The 13,104-nt window shown below is 35.9% G+C and overlaps 1 protein-coding gene across 3 annotated transcripts in view; it reads right to left on the bottom strand.

Moving 5' to 3' along the window:
- The window catches only part of LUZP2 (leucine zipper protein 2), a 493,734-nt gene that overhangs the window by 128,991 nt on the left and 351,639 nt on the right, over nt 1-13,104 (bottom strand). For all 3 annotated transcript variants that reach the window (XM_057507481.1, XM_036932720.2, XM_036932721.2), the window contains 2 exons: nt 7,356-7,418; nt 2,767-2,829 (listed from right to left, as the gene is read on the bottom strand). In XM_057507481.1, the coding sequence (XP_057363464.1) occupies nt 2,767-2,829; nt 7,356-7,418 (126 nt within the window). The remainder of the gene's footprint in view (nt 1-2,766; nt 2,830-7,355; nt 7,419-13,104) is intronic.

The following is a 13,104-nucleotide window of genomic DNA, read 5'->3' as shown; positions in this document are numbered from 1 at the left end:
CGCAGCAGGCTGCAGTATCATAGTGGGGGAGTTGAGTAGCCAGCCAGGGGAATGGAGCACCTGAAGCTCCTCAAAGTTCCCAACCTGCTCAGCAGAGCACACCCTGACAATGCTGTCCACCTATCCCTTCTCCTGCACAGCAAGCTTTGTGCAAACCCCACCCCTTCAGCAGCCCTCTTGCTGGTAGTAAACCTCTGATACTGCTGGCCTTTCCTTTGTCTCAGAGCAGCTGGATGTGGATCCCTGTCCTCCACAAATAGTTGGAATCTCAGTCTTCCCAAGCATCCTGCTGGTCTTAGTTTTCTAACCCCACTAATCTCCAGAGCACCCTACAATGTAGGTTTGTGCTCCCATAGCAGATTTCCAGGTCTGAGTGTTCAGCAGTCCTAGGCTTCCACCCCTTCCCCGTTCTGTTTCTATTCCTCTCGCCAGTGATCTATGGTGAGGGAAGGGCTTGGGTCCCACTGGATCAAGGCTATGGTACGCTACCCTGTTTCATGAGGTCTGCTCTGTTCTCCAGGTATATGCAGTCTGGTTCAGCCTTTCCTGTGGCTCTTTTAGGATTAGTTGTTTTAACTATATTTTCATAATATATGTTTTTTTGGGAGGAGTTTGTCTGTATCACCTCTCATTGCCATAATCTTGAATCACTCCTATGCACCTCTATGTTTATCACAGCACTATTTACAACAGCCAAAACATGGAAGCAACCTAAGTGTCCATTAGTAGATGAATGGATTAAGAAGATGTGGTATATATAAACAATGGAATATTATGCATCCATAAGAATAAAACAAATCCTACCATTTGCAAGAATATGGAAGGGAGCTAGAGGGTATTATGATCAATGATATAAGCCAGGCATAGAAAGACAAGTACCAAATGATTTCACTCATTTGTGGAGTATAACAATAAAGCAAAAACTGAAGGAACAAAACAGTAGCAGATCACAGACTCCAAGAAGGGACCAGCGATTACCAGAGAGAAAGTGGGCGGGAGTGTTGGGGGAATGGAACAAGAAAGGCACTAAGGGGTTTTATGATTACTACACATAATGTAGTGGGGGCACAGGGGAGGTAGTAGAACACAGAGAAGGTAAGTAATGACTCTATAGCATCTTGCTACACTGATTGACAGTGACTGTAATGGGGTATGGTAGGGGGACTTGATAATATGGGTGAATGTAGTAACCACAGCATTGCTCATATGAAACCTTCATAAGATTGTACATCAATGGTACCTTAATTTTAAAAAAAGGTAGACAGGCAAATGCATCAGGTTTCATACTTTTATCTATTTATCAAATAAAATGAGCAAAGTGCTGAAAGGTAGGGATCAGTAAGCAATAATGAAAATTAATTTATAGTTTTCATGGTGTGTTGGATAACATCTTTTTATAGATGAGGTCAAAGGCATAGAAGGAAGCATTTATGAAAGAGCAAATGGCAAGATATGCCCAGGTTCAAGCCTCACATTGAATGAGTATTTGATAAATACTGCCTGACATCATAGGAACAACTTCCTAGGATTCTAAGCCAAAAGTAAAGGTGCTATAGAAGAGACATAGGTCATTTCCCATTGTTTACATTGGAAAAACTGTAGGATTTTTAAATAAAATGGGGATTTATTTCTTTTTCATTTACACCTGATATTCATAACTTAGGCTGACCATTGCAGTAAGGATATTTTTAAAAAGAAATATTACACACAAAATTGCACTTATTATTTATTAAACAAATTATTATCCCTACTTCTAAGAGGCTAAAACTCCCACTTTACTACATTTGGCAAAGCAAATGCCTCTAATAGCCCCTGTTCTTATCTCCCCTGGGAGATAAAAGCATCCATCTGTGTTAGTTTTCCTGGTGCTACTATAACAAATACCAGGAACTAAATGACTTAACACCACACAAATGGATTCTCTTACAGTTCTGGAGGTCAGAATTCTGAATTGAATTTTATGAGACTAAAAGCAAGGTGTTGGCAGGGACTTTTCTTCCTGGAAGATTACAGGGGAGGAAACTTTACATTGTGTTTTCTTCTCCAGCTTCTGTGGTCACATAACCTTCACACTTAGGCCTTCTTTTCACTCTCATAAGGACTTGTGTGATTATATTCCCAGCCTCCTTGGATAATCTGGGATAACATTCTCATCTCAAGATCCTTACTCAATTACATTATCAAAATCTTCTTTGCCATAAAATATGACATCAAAGGTTCTAGGGACTAGCAAGGGGATATCTTTGGGGGCCTATTATGCAGTCTACCACATCCAGAGTTCATGGCAATATAGGTCTCTACTTGGAAAAGAAAAAAGTATCAATATCCAAAATCAATCAACAATGATTATATATGAAGACTTAATAATAAAGAGATTTATGCAGGATCTCTGGAAGCCCAGAATAGAACATAAATGAGGCCCACCAGTGGACCTCATTTTGGAAACTTGCTCAATGTATGCTGTCCTTAATGTAAATATTCTGAAAGACAATATCCTTCATTGTTGAATTAAAGTAATTGAAGGTTACAAAGGGACTTCAAGCATGTTGGAATGATGCCTGCCTTTAATTAAGAATGTACCCAGGAAACCAAATCTGCATTTATCTCTATTGACAAAGTAGGCAAGAAAATGAAAGCATGTGCAATGCAGTCCAGTACAATTCTGATTTTTGTGAAAATCCAGAAATTAAATTTAAATTAAACAATATTTTAGATAATTTACATATTGGGCAACAAGTTGGAAGGGGAGGGGAAAAATATGCTCACCTTAAATAATAAGTCCTTCTTCCCATAACGAAGCTCCTTCAGCTGGGCTTGAATTTTTTTTGACTGCAAGAACAGAAGCATGGATTAGTGCCTGCATTTCATTTATATTTCCAAATCTGAAGATTAAAATTCTTCAAACTATGCAGGAATGACTTGTAGCCAAGCAAAAGAGAGCACAACTAGTTTGAAAGTGAAACAATAAAGCTTAATCTGTGATTTGGGAGTCAGATATCCAGCAATTCTATCCAGGAAGAGAAAACAAAAGCCTATTCAAAGGAAGCATATTGTTCAAAAGGTAATATTGAAAGAAAGTAGTTTATTGCTCTTCTCCCTAAACCTCCTGCCTCCCTCAGACAAAAGAACACACACAGAATTTCAGTCACCCAGACATGTCCAACAATCCAGTTTTAGATGCTAACTATATCCATGCATATGTATGCCTCAGTTTTTCACTGCTTTTCATTTACTTGTTTTTTAAGATGAAATATGAATTTAAATTGGCAGTCAAGTTTGAATTTGACACATTTCCAAAGGGAAGGCAGAAAGCAAATGGGACAGGGGATGTGGAAAGCAGCCAGAAAGCTGAGATGATGAGATGAACAGGGTTTGCCTTTTAGAAGCACGTACTTTTTAGAAGGCCCATTACAAATATAAAAATGCTTATAACAAAGAAATCTTTCTCAACAGACATGTTTGGTCACCATATGGAAATATGTTCTGGTAAAGCACAGCTTATGATTATGCATTCCCATTTTTACAGAGCAGAACCAATTTCAAACACTCTACATAAGGACCTCTGTTATTTATCTTCTTACATCTAGGATTATAGGTTCTGATTCTCTTGCAGAAGAAAGAGAACCCAATCCAATAAATCATTATAGTCAAATAAAAATGATATTTGAAGAAATAGTAAAATAGTTGAGTGGAAATGTAAAATAGTACAGTAACTTTGGGAAACAGTTTGGCAGTTTCTTATAAAGTTAAATATGTACATATTGCATTATGCAACAATTCTTTCTAGGTATTTGCCCAAAAGAAATTATAATATGTACATAAATGTTTATAATATCTTTATTCATAATAGTCAAAAGATGGAAACAGCCATGTCTCCATTAAGGATAGTAATTCATGGAGGATAGTAAAGAAATTATGGCACATCCTTGAAATGGAATTCTAGAATGGTGTTGAACAATCTTAAAAAACGAATTAAGTACCAAAACATGTAGTAATGCAGATGGATTTCAAAAGCATCATATTATGTGAATCAATCCAGTCACTAGAAGCTATGGTTTGTATAATACCATTTATATGATATTCTAGAGATGACAAAAGTATGGGGACAGAAATCAGACTAGTAGTTGACTTGGAATGGGGGGTGGTGAGGAAAATTATAAAATAGCAAGAGGGAAGTCTGGGGGTAATGGGAATGTTTTGTATCTTCAATTTTAAAAGTAGCTGGACATTGTACATAAGAAACACAAGATCCTCATCGAACTATTGTGTCCTAGGAAACTGTGTGGATATGAAAGCCCTCTTTAATTAGTAAAGCACACTCATATTTTTAAATATTATAATTTTCCAAGCATACATTAAGTGTACATTAATCTTCCACTGAACCAACTGCAACTGTACTGTGATTCAGTTTCCTATTATATTCAGGACATTTCTAACTATGCAAAGTAGAAGAGTTCACAAATTGGGAGGCTGTGCTTAGATGGTGTTAAAATTACTAAATCATTGCTGGAAGCACCATCAATTAGAGTAGAATCTTGAAAGTGTTGTGAAGAATACACCACTGAAAGCTTCTAATATTAGAAACAGTTTTTTCACAGACTTTCCTGTCACGAGTCAATTACATTACACGATCTATTGAATTAGGAAATCCATAAGAGAGAACAAAAAGAAAAAATGAAATGGCAAGAAAGAAAGGAGGGAAAGAAGAGGAGAATAGAAGAGAGTGGAAGTGAGGGGAGGAAGAGGGCAATGAGAAAGAGAGAGAGGGAGGGAGGGGAGAGGGGCGAAGGGAAGAAAGGAAGAGTTTGTTACACATTAACAATTTGGGATTATACAATTAAACAGTGTAACCAGAGGCAGCAAGGATTCATGGCTTCTTATAAACTAGTTACTATTTTTCCATTTCCATAAAAAGTCATTCTCTTTTCCTTTATGTATTTAGTGGAAGTGAAATGCACGATATAATGAATAAGAAGAAAAAGCACCATCATTGTGGGTATTGATATGGTTGGTACTGGTTCTTAATGAAAACTCATACTTGAGTCCTTAGCCCCTTGAATTTATATTTTTATTTCAGGACTTAGATTTACTACAACTTTGTTCAGTTTCTCAAGTGCAAAATAATATTTCACACAGTATCTCTCTTTGTTAATTAATTTCATCTCCAAGAGATATCCTGGTTTTCATGAGTATCCTTAATTTTGTGCTATTGATTTCATTAAAGGATTATTTCTGTTATCTTTCTCAGCTTCAAATTCACAGTTGATTGACATTTTCTCCCTCCTGTCCCAATTTGCCATCCAAGATTCATTTGAGCCATAACAGTCTCTTAGGAAAAGAGGCTCTCATATTTATCCAAACTAATGTTGACCAATATTAACAGGGAATAAGAGATTACTACTACATGTGGTATGCATGATTTGCCCAACTTCACTTCTATTCTTTCATTTAATAGATGCTCTTTCAAATGTCAAAAAGAACACATTTTAATCATTTTGGGTGTTTGTTTTTTCATGCATATTTATACTGACAGCACAGAATGTAATTTAAACTTTTTCATAACTTGGATTCATTATCAAGACATCAGTTTTTGTGTAGTGCAGTGATTCATTCAGAAACTATAATTAAAAACCTAAAAGTATTTTTCTACACTTAAATGAACAGCAGGATTTCCTGAGCTTAAAGTTATTTAAAAATAAATTTGTAGAAATTTTCATCACATTCATCACTTCTCTGAATTACATATTGCAGTCTCCTTCCAATTTTCAGTGAGTTCAAAAGCAAACTCCTATCTGAAGATCCGATAAAAGTATGCAAACTAAGAATAAACACATCTTGAGTGAGTGCATCTCTATTTTGCAAAGTACACTGATTTGAAACCTAGTCGACACTTTGGCAGTTTTCTTTTAGCTTGTTAGTGGCATTTTGAAAAGTTAAAATTGGCAGATGGATAATCTTCAATTGAGATATTACTAATTGGTAATGTCAGTAATTTTCTTTTATCTACGTTAATGATTTTAAATGTAATTTTAAGTTTGGTGCCTGGGAATCATGAAATCAGAAGTCACAACCTTCATGAAGTTCACAGTGAAATTAAATTTTGTGATAACGATGATGATTAGGATGATGATGACTATTATTATAATAAAAAGAAGAGGAAGAAGGTGAAGAAGACAAGGCAGGAGAAGGTGGCCATGGCAGCATATTAGCTAGGCTGTGGGATATTTCCTCCCTAGAATTTCATGTTAAAATAGCCTTTCTTTGTGAAATAATAATTTATTTCATGATGATTAGAGTGGTATTTGTAGTGTACTCCATTTTATTTTTAATATTCTGCCTTTGTCAATTAAAACATTGGCAATCCATTAGATATCAGTGGGATTTGGATATTTTATCTTTGTAATGATTTTAAATGTAATTTTAAGTTTGGTGCCTGGGAATTATGAAATCATAAGTCACATGAACTTCATGAAGTTCACAGTGAAAGTAAAGTTTGTTAAAAGGAGTATCTTTTAACTTGTGGAACCCATCATTCTTGTTCTACTCAAACCTCTTTCTTTCCCCCTTCAAAGGCTTCAGATCTGCACTGTGGTATGAAGAATATCTTGCCTGTTCATTATTATTCATAGGCTTTTCCATTAATAAATTCTTGTACAACAAATCCCATCTTTGAGTGTGCTTCCAGCAGGATCCAGCTAACACAGTGACTCTTGTCTCCTCTCTTTGAGGTGTAAAGAATCACATACTGTGAAACTCTATCTACTATCTCATACTAAGAATTACTGACTTGGAACTACATGTCTTAAATATTAAATAGGGAATTATAAAATACAGATTGATTTGTGAGATTAGGAGCATAGGGAACTGATTTTAGTTAAACCTGGATCAGCCAGAATGACATTTTTTCCCCTAAGACTTTCATGAGACAATTTTCCTGCCCATCAAGTGTAACAAATGAATATGTTTGTTTCTTAAGGGTTATGGTCAACCCCAGAATTCTTATTCTGTCAGTCAGTTGTCATTGCAAAATATTGTAGACATCACACAGAAGAAACAAAAAAATTGAAAATTTTATGGGCTACCAGGTATTTGCTATTAAGGAAATCCTGATAATCCAGTTAAAGAAGAAATCCAGAAAATCATTTTAGGAAGTAACCCTTAAATAGCTTTTTTTTTCTGTCTATGCAATGTTAAAACATCCACAAATATTTAAAAGCTTAAAATATGCTTTCATTTTGCATTGCAATGTTGCATTTATGTTAAAGGGAAATGTGATCAGATGTCTGGGTTAAAAATATATATATATATATATTTGGCAATAATGTTAAAGTGAGAAAAAGAGAAATTTTACTCACCTCTTCTGCATGGAGGCCACATAGCTTGTTTCCTGACAAGAGTTTGGTTTTCAAGCTTTTATTCTAAGGAAAAAGAAACAGCATAGTTTTATCCCAAAGAAGTGAAACATTAACAATTTATTTAAATATGTTTTCATCATTTCTATGTTTTGTTCATGGATATGTCCTTTATGATACAAGATGTCAAGATTTGTATAAACTGAGTAAAATCTGTAAGGTGAAAGACTGCAATATAAACTTTATAATGTTTCCTTTATTCAAAAAAAAACATTGATGCACTGGCATTAGTGCATTAATTTAAAAAGGATGGAATTTAGAGGGGGAAAAAGATGGTGGTGGCATGAGAAGTGGGACAGAAACCTAATCCCAAAAGCACAAGTAGCATGAAAATATAGCAAATACAACTAAATCTGAGTGACCCAAAGACTGCAGAACAGACTGCCTACATCTGGGGAAAAGAGAAGACTTCACAGAAAAGGGTAAAGTAGCAAAGTTATTATCTGGCAGGAAACAAGAACTCCTCCAACACCAGCCTACAGGTGTGAGAAAGAAAAACAGAGCAGGGAGGGAGTAGAAAACCAAGATTGCTAAACACCAATTCCTGGAGATCTGCTCTGGGAGCATAAACCCACATTACAGGGTGTTCTGGAGATTAGTGGGGTTGGAAAGCAAAGACAGGCAGAATACTCAGAGAGACTGAGATTCCACCCACTTGTGGATAACAGGTATGCACAACCAGATTCCCTGGGAAAAGAGAAATGTGGGAACTTTGAAAGACATCCCAACAGCAAGAAGGGCACTAGAGGGGCAAAGAGTACACAAAGCTTGCTGCTCAGGAGAAAGGGCAGGTGGAAAACATCATCCTGGCACACTGTGCCCAGCAAGTTGGAAACTCTCAGGATCTTCAGACAGTCCATTCCCCTGGCTGGCAATGCAGCCTTGAGGCCACTGACATATGCAGCCTACAGCTATTTCTTACTAGCAGGCACCAGTCCCACACACCTCCTGCCCTCACTATTATGCCAGGCCAGCTGGAGGTTGGCCCAGCCTGCAGAAGGAGGAGGAGCATAGCACATAGGCTCCTCCCTGCTTGTATGGACCCATGGCCCTGGCAGTGGAGGCTGGAGCTTAAGCTGGGAAACAGGAAAGAGCTCATTCCTCACAGCAGGCTCAAGTGCCACTCAGCTTCAACTCATGACATTGTTCCAAGTCCTTGGTTGCTCCAGAGAATAAAGCTTCTGGGCATGAGAGGGTACTGCCAACACGAAGTTAATATTCCATAGAAATCACTAAAAAAATTAAACAGCAAAAAATTTTGCAAAATTGAGGAAAGGATGCCAGAAGGAGGACTAAGTGAAACTGAAATAAAAAATCTTTCTGATAAAGACTTCAAAATAAAAATCATAAATTTGCTCAAGGAGCTACAGAAAAACATTCAACATCTCTGGGAGGACTTCAACAAAAAGATTGAAACTTTGAAAAAATAGTGTCTGAATGAAACATACAATGGAGGAACTTAAAAGCAGATTAGATGAAGTAGAGGAAATGGTAAATGAAAGTAGAGAACAGGAATACAAAGAAGCTAAGGCATAGAGAAAAAAGGGATCTCTAGGAATGAAAGAATATTAAGAGAACTGTGTGACCAATATAAATGGAACAATATGCACATTATAGGAGTACTAGAAGAAGAAGAGAGAGAAAAAGGGATAGAAGGTCTCTTTGAGGAAATAACTGCTGAAAATTTCCCCAATCTAGGGAAGGAAATAGTCTCTCAGGCCATGGAGGTGCACAGATCTCCCAACACAAGGGACCCAAGGAAGACCACACTAAGACATACAATAATTAAAGTGGCAAAGATCAGGTACAAAGACAGAGTATTAAAAGCAGCCAGAGAGAGAAAAAAGATCACATACAAAGGAAAACCGATCAGGCTATCATCAGACTTCTCAGCAGAAACCTTACAGGTCAGAGGAGAGTGGCATGATATATTTAATGCAATGAAACAGAAGGGCCTCAAACCAAGAATACTCTACCCAGAAAGATTTTCTCTTAAATTTGAAGCAGAGATTAAATAATTTCCAGATAAGCAAAAGTTGAGGGAATTTACCTCAAACAAACCATCTATATGGTGTATTTTAAAGGGACTTCTCTAGATGGAAGTGCTCCTAAGGCTAAATAGCTGTCACCAGAGAATACAAAACAGGATAAAGGAAATAGACCAAGCAATTACTAAGCAAATGCAAAATTAAGTCAGCTACCCACAAAGAAGGTAAAGGGTTACACAAAGAATACAGAATATGACATCTAGTATACACAGAGCAGAGGAGGCAGAAAAAGAAGGGAGAAAAAGAAAGAATCTTTAGATTGTGTTTGAAATAGCATAATAAGCGAGTTAAGTTACACTGTCAGGTAGTAAAGAAGCTGCCCTTGAAACTTTGGTAATAAAGAATCTAAAGCCTGCAATGGCAGTAAGTACATTTCTATCAATAATCAGCCTAAATGTAATGGACTGAATGTAACAATCAAAAGAGACAGAGTTAAAGAATGGATAAAAAAATAAGACCCATCTATATGCTGCCTACAAGAGACTCACTTTAAACTCACAGACTAAAAGTGAAGGGATGGAAAGCAATACTTCATGCAAATCATTGGGAGAAAAAAGCAGGAGATGCAGTACTGATATCAGACAAAATAGACTTCAAAACAAAGAAAAGAACAATAGACAAAGAAGCACATTATATAATGATAAAGAGGTCAGACCAATAGGAGCATATATCCATTATAAATACATAGGCAACCAATATATAAGAGCAACTAAATATGTGAAACAAATAATAACGGAATTAAAGGGGTAAATAGAATGCAATGCATTCATTTTAGGAGACTTCAACACACCATTCACTCCAAAGACAGATCAACCAGACAAAAATAAGTAAGGAGACAGACACACTGAACAACAAACACATTAGGAGAGATGGATCTAAAAGACATCTATGGAACACTCCACCCAGAAGCATCAGGATATACATTCTTCCCAAGAGCACATGGAACATTTTACAGAGTAGATGACATACTAGGCCACAAAAAGAGTCTTTAAATTCAGAAGGGTTGAAACTGTATCAACCAGCTTCTCAGACCCCAAAGGTATGAAACTAAAAATAAATTATGCAAAGAAAACAAAAAAGCCCACAAACACACGGAGGCTTATCAACATGCTCTTAAATAATCAATGGATCAATGACCAAATAAAATCAGAGATCAAGCAATATATGGAGACAAATGAAAACAACTCAACACGCCAAAATCTGTGGGATGCAGTGAAGACAGTTCTAAAAGGAAAGTTTACTGCAATACAGGCTTGCCTCAAAAAAGAAGAACAATCCCAAATTAACAGTTTAAACTCACAATTAATGAAACTATAAAAAGAAGAACTAATAGGGCCCAAAGTCAGTAGAAGGGGGGACGTAATAAAGATCAGAGCAGAGAGAAATAAAATTGAGAAGAATAAAATAACAGAAAGAATCAATGAAACCAGGAGCTGGTACTTCAAGAAAATCAACCAAATAGATGAACCCCTAGCCAGACTTATCAAGGAAAAAAATAGAGAGAACACATATAAACAATCAGAACTGAAAAAGGAAAAGTCACTACAGACACCACTGAAATAAAGAATTGCTAGAGTATACTATGAAAAATTATATGATAGCAAATTGGATAAACTAGAAGTGGACATTTTTTTCTAGAAAAATACAACCTTACAAGACTGACCAGGGAAGAAACAGAAAATCTGAAGAGACCAATTACCAGCAATGAAATTGAATTGGTAATCAAAAAACTACATAAGAACAAAATCCCTAGGCCAGATGATTTCACTACTGAATTTTATCAGACATTGAGAGAAGGCATAATACCCATTCTCCTTAAAGTTTCCCAAAAAATAGATGAGGAGGGAATACTAGCAAACTCATTCTTTGAGGCCTTATTAGTTTAATACCAAAACCAGACAGACACCATAAAAAAAGAAAATTACAGACCAATATCCCTGATGAACATAGATGGAAAAATCCTCAAAATATTTGCAAACTGAATTCAAAAATACATTAAAAAGATCATTTATCATGATCAAGTGGGATTTATTCCAGTGATGCAAGGATGGTACAGTATTTGAAAAACCATCAGCATTATTTACTACATCAAAAAAGGACAAAAATCACACGATTATCTCCATAGATGCTAAAAAAAGTTTTAGAGAAAATATAACATCCATTCATGATAAAAATTCTCAACAAAATGGGTATAGAAGGCAAGTACTTCAACATAATAAAGACCATATATGACATACCAACAGCCAACATCATACTTAACAGCAGAAGCTGAAAACCTTTCCTTTAATATCAGGAACAAGACAAGGATGCCCACTCTGCCCACTTTTATTCAACACAGTACTGGAGGTCTTATCCATGGTAATCAGAAAACACAAATAAATAAAAGGCATCCAGAATGGTAAGGAAGAAGCTAAACTGTCACAGTTTGCAGACAATATCATATTGTACATAAAAAACCCTAAAGAATCTACCCAAAAGCTACTGGAACTAATTACTGAATTCAGCAAAATTGCAGGATGCAAAATTAATACACTGAAATATGCTGCATTCATACATGCTAATGATGAACCAGCAGAAAGAGAAATCAGGCAAACAATTCCATTCACAATTGCATCAAAAATAATAAAATATCTAGGAATAAACTTAACCATGGTGGTGAAAGACATATACTCTGAAAACTATGAGACCCTCATGAGATAAATTAAAAAAAGATACCAATAAATGGAAATCTATCCTGGGCTCATGGATAGGAAGAATTAATATTGTCAAAATGACCATCCTGCCTAAAGTGATCTATGGAGTCAATGCAATCCCTATCAAAATACTAATAGCATTCTTTAATGAATAAGAAGAAGTAGTTCTAAAATTCATATGGAACCACAAAAGACACTGAATAGCCAAAATAATCCTGAGGAAGAAGCACAAAGCTTGGGGGATTATGCTTCCTAATTTCAAACTGTACTACAAAGTCACAGTAATCAAGACAATTTGGTATTGACACAAAAACAGACCCAAAAATCAATGAAACAGAGTAAAGAGCCTAGATATAAATCCACACATATATGGTCAATTAATATACAATAAAGGAACCATGGATATTCAATGGGGAAATTACAACCTCTTCAACATCTGGTATTGGTAAAACTGGTCAGCTACATGTAAGAGAATGAAACTAGATTATTGTCTAACTCCATACACAAAAGTAAACTCGAAATGGATCAAAGACCTGAATGTAAGTTATGAAACTATAAAGCCATAGAAGAAAACATAGGCAAAAAATCTCTTGAATATAAGCATGAACAACATTTTCCTGAACACATAATCAGGGAAAATCAAATTAAAACCACAATGAGATATTACTTCACACCAGTTAGGATGGACAACATCCAAAGGACAAGAAAGATCAAATGCTGGAGAGGATGCAGAGTAATGGGAACCCTCCTACACTGCTGGTGGGAATGTAAATTAGATTAACCATTGTGGAAAACAGTATGGAGGTTCCTCAAAAAACTAAAAATAGAAATACCATTTGACCCAGTGATTCCACTCCTAGGAATTTACTTGAAGAAAATAAGACCCCAGATTCAAAAAGATATATGCACCCCTGTGTTTATCAGAGCATTGTTTACAATAGCCAAGATATG

The sequence above is a fragment of the Manis pentadactyla genome, chromosome 9, assembly GCF_030020395.1.
Source record: "Manis pentadactyla isolate mManPen7 chromosome 9, mManPen7.hap1, whole genome shotgun sequence".
Classification (NCBI taxonomy): Eukaryota; Metazoa; Chordata; class Mammalia; order Pholidota; family Manidae; genus Manis; species Manis pentadactyla.
Note: the sequence above shows the minus strand (reverse complement) of the source record. Positions and strands in the feature narration are given on the sequence as shown.